The sequence below is a fragment of the Pelobates fuscus genome, chromosome 7 (genome assembly GCF_036172605.1).
Source record: "Pelobates fuscus isolate aPelFus1 chromosome 7, aPelFus1.pri, whole genome shotgun sequence".
Classification (NCBI taxonomy): domain Eukaryota; kingdom Metazoa; phylum Chordata; class Amphibia; order Anura; family Pelobatidae; genus Pelobates; species Pelobates fuscus.
Genome location: NC_086323.1, coordinates 130490528 through 130513074, shown reverse-complemented (window position 1 = coordinate 130513074; position 22547 = coordinate 130490528). Strand labels below are relative to the sequence as shown.

The 22547-nt window shown below is 38.4% G+C and overlaps 1 protein-coding gene across 1 annotated transcript; it reads right to left on the bottom strand.

The window, feature by feature from the left end:
- Positions 1–423: 423 nt before the first annotated feature.
- On the bottom strand, positions 424–21811 carry TNNC1 (troponin C1, slow skeletal and cardiac type). Its single transcript, XM_063426653.1, has 6 exons — positions 21708–21811; positions 7805–7835; positions 7279–7425; positions 4834–4948; positions 3850–3986; positions 424–1299 (listed from the first exon to the last, which is right to left on the bottom strand). The coding sequence occupies exons 1-6, from the start codon at positions 21729–21731 to the stop codon at positions 1268–1270; spliced, it is 486 nt and encodes a 161-aa protein (XP_063282723.1). The 5' UTR covers positions 21732–21811; the 3' UTR covers positions 424–1267.
- Between the last annotated feature and the right edge of the window lie 736 nt (positions 21812–22547).

Sequence of the window (22547 nt, the reverse complement as noted above, 5' to 3'; positions counted from 1 at the left end):
TATTTATATAGCATGCCTAGTTATATAGCTTACCTACCAACAAGTGTCCTGACATCCACAACTGCCCCAAGTTGTCACACCATATTAAGACAGCTTGACATGTTTCAATGGGAATGCATAATGGCATTCCTTGTACCATAACCTCTACAAGATTTTGCAGTGGTTTTAGACATTGTGGTGTTCTCTTAACTAAGAGATTTTCCCAGACATAGTCATGTTAGATTGAGGGATATCTCCAAACAAGCCATAGTCTTTAAAAGAAGATATTGTTTTATTTTTGTCAATTTAAAGGTTTTGTTATATTTATAATTTTGTGTATTGATGAACCCAGCAGGCTGCAGTGGTTATAGTACTTGGAGTGCTCCTTTAACACCCTAGTAAGAGTGTCGGGTTCAGATACAAATGAAAAGGCATCACAGTCAATATATTGCAAATTGATTTATTAGCAGAACATAATGTTTTAACACCAGGGTTATAGACTGACACTTCTCAGAAGATTGCAAAGTGTACTGAATGAAGCTTTACTCAACACTCCCGTAATCAAAGAGTTAAACAGTAAACATTTGCGTATATATGTCTGCAGAGTAACATGGTTTTCATACTTATCAATTACATTATATATAAAATTAATGGGTGGCATATTACAAAGTATTCACAATGTTTCTGTTTGGAAGTACAGTGATTGTCAGCTCAATTACTTAAACTTTACAGGTCTTGTTTATCAAAGCAAAACAGTTCCTAATCTGGGAAGCGCTAAATGTTGAGGTATATTGCATGGGTTGCTATGGTGATACCTACTCATTTAGCACTTTGTTACAGAATACCACCATTTCTTTTCCCTTTATAAATATAGCCCTGTATACTTTAAGGGTTCCAAGGTCACAGTGAGGACGATGTTTTATATGGTCACATATAGTCTGCTGACTTTGCTTTAGGTTCAACATTTTTACTGTCCCTGTTCCCAGTAGACATCATAAGCGCTAATCAGTAGTCAAAATGTTACTCTTCAAATTAGCATATAAATTAAAATCACAATTTAAGCAGTTATGCCGGTCCTTCTTCTGTATTTCCAAAATATCTTACATGGCAATAACAAAATCATTTCACATGACTGCAACAACAAATCCAGTATTTTTTATTTTGTGTATGACATCTTTATTTTATTTTTGTAATGAGATGCTGTTTCAAGATCCAGTCCAGGGGTCATAAAACAAATGGGTGGTAACAGACAATGGGTTCACATATTGAAGTTGCGATAGGTTGATATTTATTCAACACCCTTCATGAATTCCAGGAATTCTAAAAGATATTAAAAAAATATATATATTTATTTCACTTTCAAAGTTTTATACATAACAAACTTATTATAATTATGTAATATATATATAGTAGACTTGGAGATTTGCTATGTTCCGAACTGTAATTCATCCGAACCTGGGCTAACTGAGTGATCGTCTGAATTGCAGAGCCTTAAAGGATCACTATAGTGTCAGTCAAACAAACTTGTTTTCCTGACACTATAGCATCCTTATAACCCCCTCCCCCCCCCCCCCCCCCACCCTTAGGGCCCCCCTCCCTTGGCACTGAAGAGGTTAAAACCCCTTCAGCTACTTGCCTTTATCCAGCGCCGGGCTCCCTGGCACTGGTGACCTCTCCTCCCCCGCCAACATCAGCTCCCGAGTGGAACAGAATGCACATGTGCGGCAAGAGCCGTGCACGCATTCAAACAGTCCATAGGAAAGCATTTCTCAATGCTTTCCTATGAACGTTCAGCACGCTGAATGCGAATTTCTCTGAAACTGCTATGTTTACATCTGATGGGTTGAAACCTGGGGGAGCTGGTAGCCAGACCACTTCATTGAGCTGAAGTGGTCTGGGTGACTATAGTGTCCCTTTAAGTTGAAATGTAGATGAATCACAAAACAAACTAAGTGCACAATCGACGAGCATGTTTGTTTTGATTTATGATTCAGAATTCCGCCCACGGCACCAAAAAAGTAGATGATTGACAGGGAAAAAATTATTTATGGCTAGATGACTTGCTGAGAATTCAGCAATAGAGGGAGAAAAAGCAGGAGCAGTAATATGTATATATATATGTATATATATATATATATATATATATATATATATATATATATATATATACACATAATATATAAATACATAATATATAAATATAATTTTTACTGCTCCTCATTTTCCCTATTTTGGCTACTTTTTCTACTTGATGTGTGAAATAAATGGCAGGAAAACGCACCTATCAGCGTATGCAAAATATAATATATACATACTTTTTATGATAGGTATATGTTTTGCAGTACACTGATTGGCTTGTTTTTGTGCTCTTTAGTACGTCCAATTCATTTTCCAGAATCTCTTTACGGTAACAAGATTTGGACGAGTCGAACCACCATATTGCTCAAATTCTGCCTTCATGAAAATGTTCTGCCAAAACATTTTTATTGCACTGTACACGTCTAGTAAAGCACTCCATTTCATTTGCAATCCATTAAAACCATCACAGTCAAAACAGCTCATTCATGTTGAGCATTATAATGACAATATTATAGGGGTTACTAAGTATGAGTAGGTTGGGTCCTTAGGGTGGGGAGTACTTAGGAATATGGCATAGGATAATTAATATAATAATCTAGTTAGAATTTAGGGGTTTAGGTACGACACAATGTCTTATATAGTGTACCTGTACTCTGATGTAGACTATATCTCTAATCATTCTCAACCAGGTGAGTGTCAATGCAATAAAGTGGGGTGCAACCTGCACTGTAATAAGGCACTATATTATAGATGGAGCTCACCATCACATACTCATTCAGTCCAAAATTATTGACAAGAAGGGCAAGGGGTTAATTCGTTAAAAACTTAATTAACAGCACATGTGCAAAATTTCGATTTAAAAATAAATAAATAAATACAATTTCAGCTGAATATGGCTTTTTTATTACCTTAAAAGTCACAATCAATTCAATTTGGTTTATAGACCACCATATTTGTGGCTCGTCAGTTGATACTGAACGGAAACTCTCATCATCCTCTTCCCGTTCTTCATGTCTAATAATCAGTCTCCCAAAATATTTCTTATCGCTTGCATTTATATACACTTCCTATGTTTTCATAACTCTTGTGCTGCAATCTGTCTTACTGCCATCTAAAGATTTAAATTACACATAAACCGAACAATCCCTGCTTCTAAGATGTTGCGAAAGGTTCTTTATTTGGTAAGGAAATATTATCACTCTTAAGAGCTTATCTTTTAAATTGGAAAATAACCAACAAACACATGGGACTCTCCTGATGCCAAAAGACCAGCCCTTCCTGAACAGCCATGTTACAATGCTGTCAGCCATCCCATGTCTGCCCTATTAAGGGTTAATTGACTTGTAGGGGTCATAATAACACCCTTTTCTGGCTCATTAGGGTAATTCATTAAAAACTGCCTTTTGGCTAAAAGCAGAAATGTGAATTGGTGGCAGGCTTGCCTCAACGCAGAAGGTGAAATTACATTGAAATGGGCATTTCAGTGGTACTAAAAACAATTATTATTATTTAAACATGCTTTAGGTTTTAGGATAGTGCGCGGGATAATGCACCGGTGGCAGACTGACCACTGGTGGCATAGTACTCCTTCCATGCAACCCAAGTCCACCTTTATCCCCATCCTCCAGGTCCCACCCTGCAGTGAGGAGTTAAGTCACCAAAGTAGGATCATGCTGCCAGGAGAACCTAGCCTCAGCACAGGATTTCATCATCATCATTATCAACATATGGATAGGATGGATTAGATAAAATGAGTCTTACTTTACAAAATTAGATCTCCATTTTACTTACCATCATAATCAATTCTGCCGTCATTATTTTTGTCTCCATCTCTCATCAGTTCTTCGATATCATCTTCAGTAATTGTTTCTCCGGTTGCTTCTAACATGGTTTTAAGCTCATCAAGATCAATGTACCCATCAGCATTTCTTAAAATCAAAATGAAGCATCTTAAAACAATATTTTTGCAAAAGACAATACAACTAGATCAACTCATTCACCCTCACCCTGTGTTTTCTCGCTACTACATTACATAGTTTTTTTATAGGACAGCCAATTTAAAATTAAAGTAGAGTTCTTACATGGCATTGAAGAAAGATGATGCCCAAGTAAATTACCTTTTGCCTAATATAGGTAAGGTTAATTTTGTTCTGGCTCTACAGATATGTTTATTCTTTCTCTAGAAGTACTGTCATTTAATAGGCTTCTATCTGCACATTGGTGATTTGCTCTATGTGGCTTTGAGAAATCTGTAATATAAATCACAGAGTGGTATATGGCCAGTAGTAACACACCAGTTGACCCAAGAATTAACATGGAAGTCAAACCTGTATTATGCTAGTGAGTCCGTAAAGAATAAAAAAAAAAAAGACAATAACAATTGTACCGACAGAGGTTATAGTGACATAAAGTTTTAGATCGGAAATAACTGAAACTGGTTGTTTCACACAAGCACGCAAGCAACAAACAATAAAACAAATATAATCCTTTTAGACTAATAACATTACTTATTTTATAATAATAACATCTAGCTACATTCTCTGAGCTGTGATTGGGAGGGAGATTTCACACGAAATATGGTGTATCCAACACAGTCTGATAATGGGCCTAAAATAAAATATATGAATCAAAAGGATGGTAATAGCGAGAAAGAGGGAAGAAGACATGATATAGCAGGGCAAGTTGATTAGTCCAGCCAAGTGGGAAGAGTGCAGACTGGATGTATATGCAGCCCTCCAGACCATCCCATAAATTCTGTCAAAATAGCATTCTTACTTGTCAAACATTCGGAATAGATCTGATAGTTCTTCTTCTGATTTTCCTTTGCTGTCATCTTTCATACATCGGACCATCATTACCAAGAACTCATCAAAGTCTACCGTGCCGCTACCTAAGGATTAAAAAAAAAATGCTGTTAGTGTGACGCCAACTCTTTAAGGTGTATTATCTTAACATGTTTTCTAATTTAAAGCTAGATAAAAGCAAATATAATGGACCTCCATAAATATAGAAATTTGAAGGAAAAGCTTCTCAGCATTGGAATCATTTTACGAAGCTGCAGTGTTCATTTAAGATGTGTACATCATTTATAATCAATAGGAGCCGTGACTGTGTTTGATTTAACTGATCACATTACAAATCATGTAAAAACATGCAGTAAAGCCTATCATCACTTGAAGGCTTATCAATAACTAGGGCTGTTAAACTGATTATCCATAAATAAAATCAGAGGTTCTTGTAAGACTTTCTGGTTTCTTGGTTACATAATACAGGGATAGTACTGGTCTACAAAAAGCTAACAAAGGTTGAAAGCTTCTGATAAGGTGCAAGATATAAGAAATAGCATAACTGCATTACTCAGATAATGGAAAAGTATGGAGATTGATAAGAAGTAGTAGACAAGTCTTACAGGAAACACATTGCAAAGTTCCATAACGTATACCCGGGTAAGGAAAATACTCATCACAGGGATTATCAAGAAGGCAATGACAGCTTTATATAAGCTGCAAGAATTTGTGGAAGTAACTCATTACAGCCTACACATCAGAACAATTTCACATATTGTTCACACGTCCGAGCTGTGGAGCAGAATTGCAAGATGAAATCTGGTTCTCACAAATAGATACTAGAATATCTAAGCCCACATACATGCATAATCTCCAGAAACAATATAGGAGACAGTTTTATGGCCTGATGTGCCCAAAGACAAACATTTTGGTCTTAATTCAGCTATATTCACATAGACTTGGCAAAAAGTCAGTCCTGATCATTAATCAAGGAGAGCAAAAAGGTATGATGGGAAATTGATGGTATGCAACTAAACTTGCAGATCAGTGGTAGGCAAACTTCGGCACTCCAGATGCTGTGCACTACATCTCCCACAATGCTATTACAGCCATAATGCTGACAAAGCATCAAGGGAGGCGTAGTCCACAAGATCTGGCGTGCTGATGTTGAACATAGTGGAAATGTGAATGGCATTAGTAGAAGCCATACAACTAGGTATCCTTGAGTTCATTTTGTGGCACCAAATGGGCTACGTGCATTTTGGCCATGCTTGAATGGCTGGAGCAATCCAGCAAAGCAGAATACTTTTGTACACCACAGCTCAGAGTAATATTTCAAATCAAGAACACACATCACCAATCACCATACAAATATTTTTCCAGATAATGAGGAATTGAACGTTCTCCTTCCTTATGGCATCCCAAGCAAAAAGCATGTTTTTTTATTTAGAAAAACCTACACTTATTGACAATCCTGCTGAATACAATCGGAAAAAAAAACTGAATGTAAGAGTGGTTATGTCCCTTCATATATAATTTTAAAGTGAGCAATACACAAAATACACACGTTATTCAAAGTCATTTATATTTATCTTCTTTATGTGCAATGAATAGACTGGCTACACTAAAAGACCATTCTGAGCACCAAACCTCCACATGCCAAAGAATAGATTTTGATCAGTTCACAGGTGACCTACTACCTTTTTGTGTTAAACATTTTTTTTGAAAATGTTAACATTTAACTGGAGTCCCCCAGAAGCATTTGCTTGAGCAGTAGTGATAGGCTGAGAGTGCCAATTGATGCTCTCAGTTACTACCAATGGCTGCCCAAGGTGAGTAATACTTGCCAAAGATACATAAATTTCAGAAATATTACTTGCTATGGTCAGCCAGTGATAGGCTGAAAGCATCAGCAGCCAGAGGAAAGAAAGGCCAGACTGGCACTTGGGGTACTCCACTTAAGAGTTAAACTCTTTGATAATGGTTTAACACAGGGTTCTCCAAACTTTTGCCCTCTAGATGTTGCTGAACTACAACTCCCATGATTCTCTGGCTATCTATTTCTTTCAAAGAATCATGCGAGTTGTAGTTCAGCATCTTCTGGAGGGCTAGAGTTTGGGGAATCCTGATTACTGCGAAGAGGTATGAAGGTGCCGGTGAACTCAAGTTACCATAACTTCTTTGACATAGAATATATTAGAATATACCTGTAACATAAATTTTAAATAAATCAGAGCATCACATAGAAAGATTTATACTAGTTATTGGTGATTTTCAATTATTTATCTAATGATTTCATTTCTAGAGGAGTGAAATTCTCCTTTCACTATTAAAGTCAATTTAGTTACTTTTTACCTGCATCTCTAACAAATCCCGTGTGATGCTGCATTTGTTTTACAAAGTAACAGACATTAATGTAAATGTATGTACTCACCATCTTCATCCACCTCATCTATCATCTCCTGAAGTTCCTCAGGGGTGGGGTTCTGACCAAGCATCCTCATTACTTTCCCCAATTCCTTTGTGCTGATACAGCCATCTTCTGCGTCTTGTACGAAAATATCAAAAGCTGCTCTGAATTCTGCAGGGAGAAAAGATTACAGAAAAGCTCATCATGCAAATTAAAAAAAATAGACTTAAACATAATTTGTATAACATAAATGGAATCGTACTTTCTTATGTGGTCAGTTAACACCTAACTTCTAAAAATAGATAGGTCTGAAAACCTCAATAAAAAAAATAATAGGTTGAAAAAAAGAACTGCTTTAGAGCTACAATGTCAGTTGAGAGATGGAACATGTTTAAGAAGTCTCACCACATCTAGTTTTTAAGGGAATATATTCCCCTGAGAATGACCCATGATTGGAGACATGTTTTGGCCCTGACACTTGATATTTTGAGTTTTTTATTAGGTTGTGATTTAGGGAAACCAGGCTGCTTATTGCTTCAGGGTTTCTTACCATTTTTCTGCTCCTCTGTAAGTTGCTCAACCTAAAATAAAACAAAGGTAAGCATGATTCACAGTTGTCATGTATTCACTTGGGATTCTAATATTTTTTTCATTCAAACACAGTTCAGACTCAAGCAGAAAGTGAAATCTGTATTTACAGTTATGTTCTTTGCAGGCAACCAAAACAGAACATTTCAACTACTTTTGTCTTCCTGATCTAGTTTCATTAACAATAAATTAATCAGGTTTTTTTTCCTATTATTAATCTGTTTTTAGGAATGGGGACACTCTCGGCCAATCAGCGGAGCCCCTATCTGCAGCATTCCAAGGCTCCCTGTTTGAAGAATATAACAGTGGAAGGACAGTAATACAGCTAACCAGGCTAGAGAGAACACTTGGGAGTTAAGCCATTCGTGAGCAGTATAACCCTTAAAGAAAGGCTGGTGCCAGGGACTTCCGGGCACCATAACAACTTCATTCTGATATGCCCTGTGCCCAGCCTTCTGAGTTATTCTATAATTATTGACTTGTATTCTTTAGTTACTCAAAACAATAGCGTGTTACTTGCCAATAGACATTCTACTAGAAATTAGCTCTGCAGTACATATGAACCTAAACAATTTTTTAAACGTGTAAATGTGTAAATGTTTAGCAAGGAATAATAGATATAACTGTAGCAGCTACACATCACAGCAGCTAAACACACAATTGTTTCATTCTAAGTAAAACACTACAAATCTCCTCAATGTGATATAAATGACCTTTCTTCTTAGGCCGGCTCTACCATAAGGTGGCACATGTGGCAACTTTAGGGCGCACTGGCCCAGGGGATGTACATCATCCATTTTAACGGCTGTGCTGTGCGCTCTCCTCCTGCTGGTCAAATGTATCATGTGCACCCCACGGGCCAGTGCCCCTTAAAGTGGCAGCATGTGCCAATCTTTCAGTTACTGCAAAGTGGCCAAACCGTGGACCGGTGTGGAGGAGCTCCTGTATCACACAAGGGGCTGGGGGAGAAAGAGGCAGAGGGGGTGAGGAAGGGGAGAAAGAGACAATGTGCTTTGGGGGAATATTCACACAGAGGGGCTGGGAACAGGAGAACGAGAAACACAAAAGGTACTGGGGGAGAAGCAAACTGAGGGGATGGGGAAGGGGAGAAAGAGACAGACAAAGGGTCTGGGAGAGGGGAAGAGAAACGGGAGAGGGGAAGAGAAACACAGAGAGACTACAGAAGTAGAGAAAGAGACACACAGAGGATCTGGGGTAGAAAGAGACACACAAAGGATCTGGAGTAGAAAGAGACACACAAAGGAGCTGGGGTTAAAAGAGAAATACAAGGGGCTGGAAGGAGGTAAGAGACACACAACAGAGGGGGTGTAAATAGGGGATAAGATATACGAAAGAGGGTAAGACATTTAAAAGAGAGGATAAGAAACACAAAAGGGGGATTAGGGGACACACAGGTGAAGGTGCATTTTGGGGTAACAGGGGAGGTGACAAAATGCATCTTGTTTAGCCAAAACTCCTTGCACCGGCTATATTTATATAGCAACAACATATTCATAAAATCATAGTATGAGGATAATTGAAACCAGTAGTTGATACAAAATATTACCAGAGAAAAGAGGTGAAGAAAGTCCTGCTCAAACAAGCTCACCATTCTAAATAACAAACCCTTAATACCTTAACACACAGCATTTGACTTAGCATGTAAATTTTACAAGGAACATAATAAGAATTCTTACGAAATGTAAGTAATTTGCATTTTCTTTCTTTTGTTAGTACAGATCAGTTTCTATTTAATAAAGCTTCCTCATTTTTAAGCAAAGAGTAAATATTGTATAACTATTCCTGTGGCAAACAGTAAAGAAAACTATAACAATAAAAAAGATAAATAGAGGAAGGCAAATAATAAAAAAATATCTTTTCACTAACAGGGTTATTTACCAGAGTGAGAATCTAAATAGAATTTAAAATTTAAGATCACAGTAGCCAAACTAGAAGTATACCCGACTTCAATTTCAGCTATTTTGAAATTAAATTTCAAATTCATTTTGAAATCTCATATCAGTAAATAAACCCCTCTGTGTGTGCTATAAACATATAAATATGGGGATCACCTGTGTATGATATGATATTTTTAGATCACAGATCTTCTGGGTTGGAAACTTACACATTTTGAAGAATTGTGAGTAGTTCCTTGGAAAATGCATCAAAAATATTGTCAATATGTTCAAAAATAAATTAAGTATGACATTTAAGCATAAACATGATGTGAACTAAGGGACTAGCACTATTTGAAGAGACTAACGGATGGGGGTGGTTAGGCTGCTTGTTTTGCTTTGATTATTGTTTTACGATTATTACTGATTTATTGGTCCCTTTGAAAAGTCCCATTTGCTAGGCACGAAACGCGTAGGACCCACAGCTAATTTTAAATATTTTTTATTTATTTAACTTTGGTTTTGTGTGTACCACCCGGAGTCCTGTGAATGGATCCAGGAAGGGCTCAGAATCCCCCCATCTCCATTGAGGGAAGCACCTTTGGAGTGCATACTACTAAACTCTTGTGAGTGTACTACTACAGCGCAATAATCATTTTTATACTGTATTACACTATGTTTCTTTTATTTTTTTGTTTCTAGTTGTTAACAGCTGTATCCCATTTTCTGTGTATATATATATTGGTTGTCAAGGGATTATCCATTGAGAAGTAATCTGAGGGAAGCTGTCTTTTTATAGATAAGTACTATTTCATTTCATTTCATTATATCTTCGTTATCACCTCAACACGATACGGTTTTGAGGTGAGGGATGTTTTTAAATATGAGGTGAGCCTCTTAATGTGGTTTCATCTGCACATTTTGCAAGTATCATGTATATAACCGATGGAAATTTGTATAGAACTCACTAATAGTGGTGGGCTTATATACGATATGACGTACAGTGTGACTAAGTACCACAATTTGTATTTTCCTTAAGACAGGTGATTTTAGGTAGCATTGCAAAATATGAGACTGTCATGATAGATCAGTGATACCCTAGTGATGTGTCTTACACTTTCAGTATGCCTTTTATTAAACTCGCAGGCGGCTCCCTTCCTATGGAATAGCCTGCCGACCGCCATCAGACTCTCCCCTAGTCTTCAATCGTTTAAGAAGTGCCTTAAAACCCATCTCTTTAGAAAAGTGTATGGCCTCCCAGAGTAACTTCTACCTCATATACCTGTCTCTTGCTCTCTCCTAAAGGGCAGCACTTTACTCTCTTCTCCAGCTTGGCTTCACTCCCACCTTATTTGATTGATATTTCCTGTCCTGATGTGTTTTATACCCCACCTCCAAGCTCTTTTAAGCAGGGTCCTCTTCAACCTATTGTTCCTGTAAGTTTCCTTGTAATTGTCCTATTTATAGTTAAATCCCCCCCCCCCCCCCCTCATAATATTGTAAAGCGCTACGGAATCTGTTGGCGTTATATAAATAGCAATAATAATAATAATAGCTATATCTCTGGTTTAAGAACATTACAGTGTATCATATATTGTCTCCCCTCCCTCCCCACTGCTCTTTTTTTAGTTTTTATATCTGTGCGGTTCCCTTAATGTATCTATTGTAAGACTCTCTATCTTAGCATCAGCATATCCCATATATAATGAGCATGTTGGGTGTATCCTCAACTTGTTATTTAATTTGTATTTATTTTTTTTTTTTTTTTTTTTTAATTCTTTATTTTCTTTGTGCAAGGAATAACAAAGCATCAATCAATGCCACAACAGCATTTTCAAAAGCATAAACAGCATGGGTTTACATATATGGCATGAGGGTTTCTGCACATTTTTTTTTGATAAGATATGAACTCGCTATTCCGTCATTAATGCCTTATTAAGTCGATTGTCGTATGAGAGGCAGACAAAGCTTAAAATAAGAATAGCAAAACTAAGCTGGGTGCATGTTGGTCTTCCATAATGTATACTTCAGTCGTCTGAGTACAATAGCTTAGGGTTGGTGAATGTGTTTAATTTCGTCGCTTAGACCTCGGGCCCTAGGAGCAGTCTTGCTTCATTCGCTTAACTGTGCTCTGGTATGGCGTGTATGTTTTATGTGGTAGTGAGCAGTGACTGGCGGTCCGATCAGTCCAGTCGTAGAGAGACAGGTGGGTCATGTGTGGAGTGTTATGTCCATCTCTAATGAGGTCGCGTTGCCTATGTAGATTAAGTGTGCCTATTCTAGTCCTGCATGTGTCCCTAGTCAGGTTAAACATCATTTAATCATGTATTTATGAGTTCAATAAGTAGTGGACACTTAGAGACAAGCTGGTGAGATTCATATGCTGGGTGTTCATAATTACGGTGTGGTCCATAGGCAGGCATCTTGATGGGGTATAGCACCAGGCATTCTGTCTCAGGCTTTGGTGGCATAAAGTTCCTGAGGGGAAGGTGGCGAAAGGTAAGTCTTTCATTTAGACCAAGTCCCTCTTCAGACGGACGGGATCTGTCTCTCCTCTGCAGCTGCTGGTGTGTGTTGTCAGGACGCTCAGGCTGTAGTGCTGGGCGAGACTTCTGCTTTACCCACTCTGCTTGCGTTGGTGTCTCTGGCAGCGGCAATGTGGACGGTGTACATTGCCCTCTTCCTGTGTTGGCGTGTCCCCTAGTGCAGCGGTAGTTGTGGGACGCTACTTTCTCTCTGGGGCGGTATGTTGCTCTGCTTGCAGAGGTGAGGGTGTTCTGGGGACCCGCAGTCGGGCTCTGATGGGCTTGCCTCTGCTGGGGTAGGCGGCCTGCTTAGAAACAGGGGTGCTTGTGGTGAGCCGCCATTATGGATGAGCAGCTTGGGGAGGTACTGGTCTGGGCTCCATCCCACGTGGCCTCCGCCATCTTGGCGTCCGTGTTTGGTGCGCGGGTTATGGTGGCCTTGCTGCTTCGCTTGGCAGACCTGTCGGTGGTCGGGTCCCGAGGGTGAGGACCGGGATCACCCCCCCGGTCCATAGGGGGGGGTGCGGGGCCGGTTCCCCCACAGGTCTGACTCTGAGCGCCGGATGGAGTGCGGCAGGGCAGCGGCCGTCCGCCCCGCTCGCCTCCGGAGTAGGCCGCTATGGAGTCAGGTCGGCTTCCTCCTCCAGGGGACTGAAGCCCGTCGGGCCAGCCTCACCCTGGTTCCAGGGTACTCCGCCCGATGGGGGCCGCCGTCTCCGGTCAATTTAATGCTAAATTCCTGTGTAGTTTCGCCTCAGGCTGCAGGAGCTGGTCCGACATGCGACCAGCTAGCTCGGCGGTCCGGCCCCGCCCCCCTGTATTTATTTTTTTAATACAGCTGAATGAGGACGTTTTTAGCACTTCACAATATGTCTGTGAGCTGTTGTATTTTTTTTTATATGAGTCTATTTAATACCATATATAGAGAGATAAAAATGGAAATGTGTTGGTGAAGAAAAACACCGGTCAGATCAATGTTGGCAGAGTTATTCACTAAAGTGAGAATTTAAAGTGAATTTTAAATTTAAGGCCACAGTAGCCAATCTGAAAGAATAACTGATTTATTATTTTTTTTGATGGGGGAGTGGGGGTGGAGGGGGGGGTATTTTTTACCTTAAATTTGGAATTACTGAATTCTCACTTTAGTAAATAACCCTGTGTGATATTTTGTATATTTTTATTACCCATACATTTCATTAGATCCGTGGGAGTATCTTCTGGGCGACATATAGCTCATTATCCTTATAGAGCTAATAAGTCAATGATTGTTAACTTCCAAATTGTGTACATGGAATTAACTTGAGGACACAGTCTATAATAGGAAAAGATAACTCAGTGACCAATTCTTGAAGTGTTATATTTTAATATCGCTCCTTCTCCAAACAATAGGAACCCACTAAAATAACATGGGGGAGACCCTGACTCAATGTTTAAGAACTTTAGAATTAAACATACTATACCTAAGGGGATCATAATTAAATATTATTATATTTCTGTGTTCTTCTGAACTGCTGCTTTTGATACTATGCCTATAAACACAAAAAGTGAATGTACAAAAACAATTATGATAGTCTGAGATACCCACACCGCTAAGATGCCCCCTAACATGTGCCAGCATTTCATGATGAAATACCCAGTCCATATCAGGCCTTTCCTGATTGGCCCCATCTAAGATTACCAGAGATGTGTCACCCTGTGTCTCAGAGATAGGCTCTCATTACTCAGCTCTCACTATAATTTTTAGACAATGAGATAACAGTTATTCATTACAATGATATGGAGCTGAAACATGCATGTTTAATTGTATAGTCTTTTTTTAGAATATGTTTTACTGAAGACAACTCACAATAATAACAATTAAATCTGCCTAAAAAAATATCTATTTTTTCATAAATGTAATGTACATATTTTAAAGGGACATCTAGGTACCCAGACTTGATAGGTGTTATGTGGCAGTTTGGTTACAGATAGTAATTCTGGGTGTTTTGTTTTGGTTTATTTTTTAAATAATCTAACATTTTACTGTGTAATAACATCCTTTCTGCCTCTGTCTTCCAACACACGGTGTTTCTCTTTTTCTCACCTTTTTTGATGGGATAATTTCAGCAATCCTATACAAATTACGTGATCATGATTGGATACATCTTTTTAATGAGAGCTCACTGCAGATTCTGCACAACATGTCTATTTGCATCAAAGATAGGAACTTCACTAAAATGTGAGTATCTGGTTCGTTTTTATTGCTTTATTTCATTTTTATAATTTATTGTTTTTTCGTATACATCTTCTAATAAAAAATGAGTCCGCTCAGGCCTGGAGTATCCCCTTAAGAAGAATGGTAAAATGTATAGATTGAAAGGTAAACAACAAAGTATTGCAACAGCAGCACAATAATTGATTACGTTTGCCTTTATTATTTGGTGTATTAAAATAACAGCTGAGGCTTTTTATTGTTCTGGCTTTCAAGCTGAATGGGTGAATGGGTGAGTCACAATTGGCTCTGCATAGGTTTAAGATGCATACCCCTGTTGGTCTTCTGGTATATTTAAAGTAACACGATCCCTTAGCATGTGTTCTATATTTAGGGACCAGATACAGGAGTAGGAGAGAGAAAGATAAAGTATTTGATTGTTCCCAGTAACGCCACAGCACTGGCATTTAACATTAGGCCTTTTATCTACTCTAAGCACTCAAACTTGGCACCAGCATTCGCATTGTGATAGAGACGTGAAATTCAAACCAAATTTAGCCGTCGCTTTGCATTACCTTATCAAGGCATGAAAGGTGCAGATACCACCTTCCCTGCTTTTATCAACATTAATTTATTTATAAAGTGAAAACTTATTCACTCACATTGTAATAATTTTGTTCAATGTTCTATCATTAATTTATTTTTACACTGTAATTAGAAATATAAATTTTAGTGTTAAATGAGGATTGTTACACTTGTTTACCACGGTGGGTTAATTATTAATTTGAGAGCACTATATATATTCCATTGCACGATGTAAAAGAAAGAAAGTACAATCTACAAATTCATGTTTCACAAGTATAACAAATAACTACAATTATTAAAATGCAAAATAAAAAATGCAGTTTTGGTTATTTTCTCATTGGTCCATCAGCCTATTCACTATGGTTAATTGGCATTTGAGGCTAGGAGTAGTCTAGAATAAATGGGCCCATTGAAGTAGCATTCAAATTATAGAGGGATCATACAGGGCTGGTGCAAGGATTCTCGCCGCCCTAGGCAAAAATCCATTTTGCCAGCCCCTTGTGAATGCAACTACATTCCCTCAGAGGTTTATTCACTAAACTCTGAATTTCAGTGAAGAGACATTTATGGAAAGAGGACACACTGAGTAGATATTAAAGGGAAACTATAGTGCCAGAAAAACAAACTTATTTTCCTGGCACTAGAGCTTCCCCTCTGTCAAACACCCCTACCTCGTGGTGCAAAAGGAGTAAAAAAAAAGCCTTCCATCCCTTACCCGGGTCCAGCGCTGATGTCCCTCAGCCCTGGCTCGGTTCCATTTTCACTCCTCAATGGCCGCATTGGGATTTCCCCATAGGAAAGTATTATACAATGCTTTCCTATGGGGTTCTACGTGACGCTGGAGGTCCCCACGCATAGCCACTAGAGGTGGAGTTAACCCTGAACGGTAATTATTGCAGTTTGTTAAAAACTACAATAGTTACTTTTGAAGGGTTGAAGGCCCTGTGACAGTGCATCCAGACAACTTAATCTCATTGAATTGGTTATAGTGTCTTTCCATTCAGTGTTAAAGGGGCACTCCAGGCACCCAGACCACTTCTGCTCATTGGAGTGGTCTGGGTGCCAACTCCCACTACTCTTAACCCTGCAAGTGTAATTATTGCAGTTTTTCATAAACTGCAATAATTACCTTGTAGGGTTAACTACACCTCTAGTGGCTGTCTACTAGACAGCCACTAGAGGTCACTTCCTGGTCCACAGCACAGGAAACCTGTGCTAGAGCGTCGCTGGACGTCCTCACGCTGTGTGAGGACCTCCAGTGTCGCTCACAACCCCATAGGAAAGCATTGAAATTATTTTTCAATGCTTTCCTATGGGGAGACGTAATGCGCATGCGCGGCATTGCCGCGCACGCGCATTAGGTCTCCTCGGCCGGTGGGCGGGATCAGTCTCGCCCACCGGCCGACGCAATGGACAGGAGGAGCATCGCGGAGGAGGAGACAGCGGCGAGGGACATCGCCGCTGCCTCAGTTAAGTGACTGAAGGGGTTTTCACCCCTTCAGTAACCGGGGATTTGGGGGTGGGAGGGAGAGGGACCCTCCAGTGCCAGGAAAACGGATCGTTTTCCTGGCACTGGAGTTTCCCTTTAAACAAGAGCACATCCCCTCTGTGCTGTTTGGACCAATGATTAATTGTTAGCTTGAGCAGCAATGGGCAGCGGTGATTGGCTGAGAGTGTCAGCTGACTGCTTTTAGCCTATCAGAGCTCCCATCACTGGTATGAATCTGTATGACTAAAAGGAAATGTGTACTTTCTGCCTTAGCCACATCTCCGGCAGGGGCCGTGGTTTTGGTTGGCCAGGGAGCCTTATTTAGTGTTAAGCTGCTCAAACATCTTTCAACACTGAATGGAGAGACGGTGCCAGGGGATTACAGACATTATAACCAATTCAAAGAGATTAAATGGCTATAGTGACTTAGTGTCGCTTTAACAGTGATTCAGCACACCTGAATCCTGCTTACCAGTACAAATATTGTGAATAAAAAATGAGGAGCAGAGAAGGTATTAGGAATATTAGTGGAAGGATGGCACCTATATACTCATATTGTCATGCCCACTATAAAAAGCGGCAGTGCTTGGTTGTGCCTGAGTGAATGAGTAAGAGGAAGCATTCTATGAAAATATACACAACGCAACATGACACAGTCCAGATTAAATACTGAGAGATTCTGGCATACTCAGCTGAATAAAGGGTCATTTTTTCCATATATTGCTCTTTTCTATATTTTTGGGGTGTATTTTTATGCAGATTTCCCTGATGATGCCTTATGTTGTGTCACTGAGCCTTTTTTTAGAATATGCATCTATATATCTTACCTTCGTTTAAGTGAAAATGCCAGGTCAGCTGTTGTTATTCTTCTGATAAGTTATTTCTCTCTGAATAATAATTAGTTACAGTCTAGTGCATAAAATCATATTCTGCCTTTAGTAGAGACGATTCTGCCTTTAGTAGAGACATTGAACTAATGCTGAAAACTAATGATGCTCTGCAAATATTATTATTTAAAAACCTCACAGCACACCCTTCTCATCATGTTTTATTTTTTTTATTTATAAAGCCCCAATATATTCCACGGTGTTCTAAATTAGAGGAGCAGGAGATGCTGATGGCCCTCCCCAAATGAACTTACAATATGGTTTCATGTATTAATCATACCTCCCCACATTTCAAAAATTCACATTTTAATTTTAGGGGTGTGAGTGGGATGTGGTCATGAGCGCATGAGAGTCATTCTAAGACGGTGACGGTGGTTGTACTTCCTGTGTCACAAAGGGATTAAATATGTTCATTTTAAACCGAGTTCACTGCCATGCAGTTGTCTCAAGGATCTCAAACGCTAACCCACATATGTTGACCTACAACTACAACTCCCAGAATTCTTTAAATGCAATAAATGGCCAGAAAATCAAGGTATTTGTATTATGCAGCTCCAGAGTTTGGGACGCCTGCCTTGGATCAAATCTAACAACATAGGAGGATTTTACCTCTGAATTGTGTCTATCTCAGTGGTTTCCAATCCAGTCCTCATGGCCCACAGGACTGGTTTGGGAACCACTGGTCTATGTAATTCCTCCCCGTGTCTGTATATTACATATTATGAATGTGTAAATTATATAAATAAATTATAGGAGGTATATAGGGACACAAAATGTAATAGGGAAGCTTAGAATGCGGCATTCACTTCCCCAACCTTCTCAAGGACATTTTGGGTGAGTCATGACACCCAGATTCTTTAATAGGCTAAAAAGTGTAATTCCCTTGTAATAATGATATTGCACCAGCATTTGTGCCAAAAGTTCCCACTTTGGAACACCTTCTCCACCATCCACGCTTTTGAGAATACCAGGGAAAGATGTACTATGAAGTCATGTTTAAAAGTATTTGTGCTGCACAAGGCTTGAATTCCAGAGCATTCCTGCCCTTACGTAAACAATTCAGCATTGCTCTATAGATGGCAAGCTCAGTGTGACAGCCTTGTAACCACCGGTAATACAATTTGCCTGTCCACACCAGCACACACCCACTCCCCTCGGCCCCCCACCCCTCCCCATTTCCACCTGTCCATCTCCAATTTCAGCCGTTTCCAATGTTTTTGCGAATCAGGAGTTTTCCAGTCCCCAGGTCTCTTTTTTTAGAATCACCCTTTTGCCATGCAAAGAACAGTGAAGATGTTAAGGCTAGTCATTAGATGCCCTCTGGCCCCATGTTTATTTTACTCCCAATCTCTTCATTCATGAAAAAAATTGTACCGTAGACTAGAGAACTTTTTTTTTTATATATAAATTTTCATCTTTTATATAATATTTATTCATCATACTATAAGGGAAATATCCCTCGCTGTACCAACCAGAGACATATCACATTCTGTATCATGCAGCACTTGATAAATCAAAGTCTGTTTACGGAGGTGAGACATATAACAAACTATATCATTCTGCAGGATAATTATCACGCTCTGTGGTGGTTGGGGAAGTTTAAAGTTTGTGGCGTCAATTTGAATTTGACTTTGAATTGACTAAGAATTCCCAACAAAGCTCACTTATGTAAATAACATTGACTTTGTTTTTGCTGCAATCTGATCACATGCCATCACCATATCCTTATAAGAAAAAAAAAAAAAGGATCACACACAATATAATTTTATAAACTAGGCATTACATGTACTTTTCGCTCAAGTTTAGAAGCACAACAAAATCAGCATTCTGCTATAATGTATAAGACAGCACTATGATTCACCTGTGCAGAGGCGCTATAACAATAACCATTCCATTAATCTGCTCACTATTTAGAGCACCTGCTGGGCTATGTACCAGGGCCTACATCTCACAGATGAAACAGCTATTTATTAATGATACCACCGGCTATATCAGTCTGCCTTGCCATTGTTCCCTGATCCATTGTTCCATATATAGACGAAGAATGCATACCCTTTGTAAATGGCATGAAATGTAACCCCAAGTGCAGACAGCAGGCATACATTCCTCGCTCTACATTCCAATACAAAGTTTCTTACATGTGGCTTCTACAATCCGATCTAGCATTGTTTTATTAATAGCAGTAGGCATAAAAGCATACAGCCAAACATTTCAATTTTTAATGCACAAAATGTATAGTGTGGATTTATAAGCAAATGTTGGTTTTGCTTTATTAGAAATATAAAACATGCATTTAGAACAGAAAAAAATGAGGCAAGGTCCAATTAACCCCTTAAGGACACATGACATGTGTGACATGTCATGATTCCCTTTTATTCCAGAAGTTTGGTCCTTAAGGGATTAAACAGAACATGCAATTCTTAAAGAGTTTAACCAATACATTTATATGTTTTTAGTGAAATAAATCCTGCTTTCCAAGAAGAACCATAATGATTTAAAATCACTATTATAAATATATGGGGTTTTTTTCTAATTCATTTACAGGGGTTGAGAAAAGGTTGATCCCTTGGTATGACAGCTAAAAATACCAAGCAAGTAGGTAAGCATGGGATACATAAAATATAACAGTAGTCGGTTTATACTATGATCTTCCCCCACCCTCAAAATAAAAAAAAATAAAAAACATCTCACTCATTAAAGCCTTGATGCAATGGAGTGGAACTGTGAAATTATAATGTATGGGCTGTGTGGGTTGTCCATTTGACACACAACCAGATCACGCAATTCTGTTGTGAGATCAATGTGTTATATCCACAAAGCACAGCACATCTTCATATCAGAAAACCTGGACGTGGGAGTTCTGTAAACTAGTCTTAGATATGAAAACACAATGTTAACCTCACTTCAATTAATAAAAAGCAGATATTTAATTAATATCTAGAAAAGTGAAATGAAGAACACATTTTTAGGAGGAATATTATCCTGCTAATTGCAAACCCCAGACCAAAAAAAACACTGGAAACAGTTTCAACGCCAATCCTAGTCCTTAACCCCTTAAGGACACATGACATATCTGACACGTCATGATTCCCTTTTATTCCAGAAGTTTGGTCCTTAAGGGGTTAAAGAGACACTATAGTTACCAGAACAACTGCAGCTTAAAGAAACAGTGTGCAGCATTGGTGTTCAGAGTCTCCAAGCTCTGCAGATAGACGCTGTACTCTCCCCATAGAGATGCATTGATTATTAAATGCATGTCTATGAGGAGGTGCTGATTAGCGCATCATGGTGGTTTTTCTGCGCATGCGCAATAACCTCCCAATGCTTTTCTATGAGAAAGCATTGTGTTAGCTGAGGTCATCAAGACTGATTTACACAAAAATATGCAATATGTAACTAAAGCTGGCTCTGGTTATTTTCTTTCCAGATCAACTCTTTTGAAAACATTTAGCAATTTGGTTTTCTTTCACTCAAGTTAGTTGTTTAATAAATAGTCCTCTGAAGTTCTTTTACGGCATCTGGGCAGCAGTATCTTCAGCCAACCAGAGAAAGCACAACACCAGTGAACATGATAGGTTTTTGTTTATGCTATTCGTGTTGGACAGTTGGTATTGCAAATGCTGGCTAGAGAAATTTCAAGGTCATTAGCTTGAGTGTTTGCATATCAGGCTTGGGCAATTGTGATTTACAATGCATGTACAAGCTGTGCTTTACATACTATATATTATGTATCAAAGCAGTTTGCTTTTAAATAGTAAATAATATTCAATGTCTCATTTTACATTAAAAAAAAAATGTGATGAAAGGAAATATCTGATTAATGGAAAATACTGATAATACGTACTGTTTAGTGGTATATGGGGGAAAGAGGGATTATTCAATAAACACTTCCAGTGTAGTTTCGATAAAGTTTAACTGATAGAGATACAGAACTGAGTAATGCATAGCATCAGACACGATAGGATGATACAAAATTAGAGAAATCTGTGAAATAAGATATCCACTTAACAGTGAGCTATGGTGCTTTCATAGCTGGGTGGAAAAATTCAGGCAAAAATTAAGAAGTGGGAAAAGTCTTACTGTCAGCCAAATATATATATATTTTAAATAAATAAAAAATGAAATAAACAAAAAAGCAGACATATATTGTAAGACCTATAATATGTTAATGGTGGACACTACTATAAACCTTGGTTAATTCGTTATTTTTCTAAGACAATTTAGAATTGATAGTCTTGCAATTTCCCTTACATATTTGGCAGTTAAACTTAATGTAAATAGTGTATTACATACCGCTGCTTTGTAAATATCGTCCATGGTGAGTGATGCTTATCCCAGGAGAGATGATCTTAGTGCTTAAAGTAACTTGACAGAGCTGTGCTTTTATACATGACAAAGAGAGGTACTTAGATGTCACACACTGTTTGCTCCTCCTAAAAAGCACATAGTCCTCCTGTCCTATCAATTAACAGCCTCTGTCAAATTCCCATGAGAATACAAGAGTGACTGATATGTGCTTCACACTTACAAGAGCATTTATTTATAAACACACAGTGAATCCACTGGTTGGAAAATGATTTATTTCATTTTGGAAAGCTATATATATATATATATAATTAAATAGATTTTAAATGTATACTGTATATTTTCATAGTTCTTTCAGGATGACAGGGGTAAAAAAAAACATTAAGTGCAAAGTATATTAAAATAAACACGTTAATTGTACGTACAACTCACTTGAATATAAAATGAATTAAAATAAATCACAATACTAAAATAGAGTATATGTATTGTATAAAGCAGTTATATAAGTAGTAAAATAACTAAAATTAAGTTCCCATTGAACAACTCCCCAGAGAAATAGAAAGATAATATCAGTTTTATGATTGTATTAGCCAATAATGACTCACATTAAACTTCTTAAAGGAACACTGTAGGCACCATAACCACTTCCAGATTGATTAACCAAATTGTAGTGATCATGGCCCCTCGAGTCCATGGACACTCTCAGCCAGTCTATGCCCACTACCTCTGGTATTAATTCACAAACAGAGGATTCCGCACTCACACTTAGTAATCCAGGTGCTTATCAAGGCCAGGGTTGACAAAACTCAGTTTAGTAGATAAAATAAA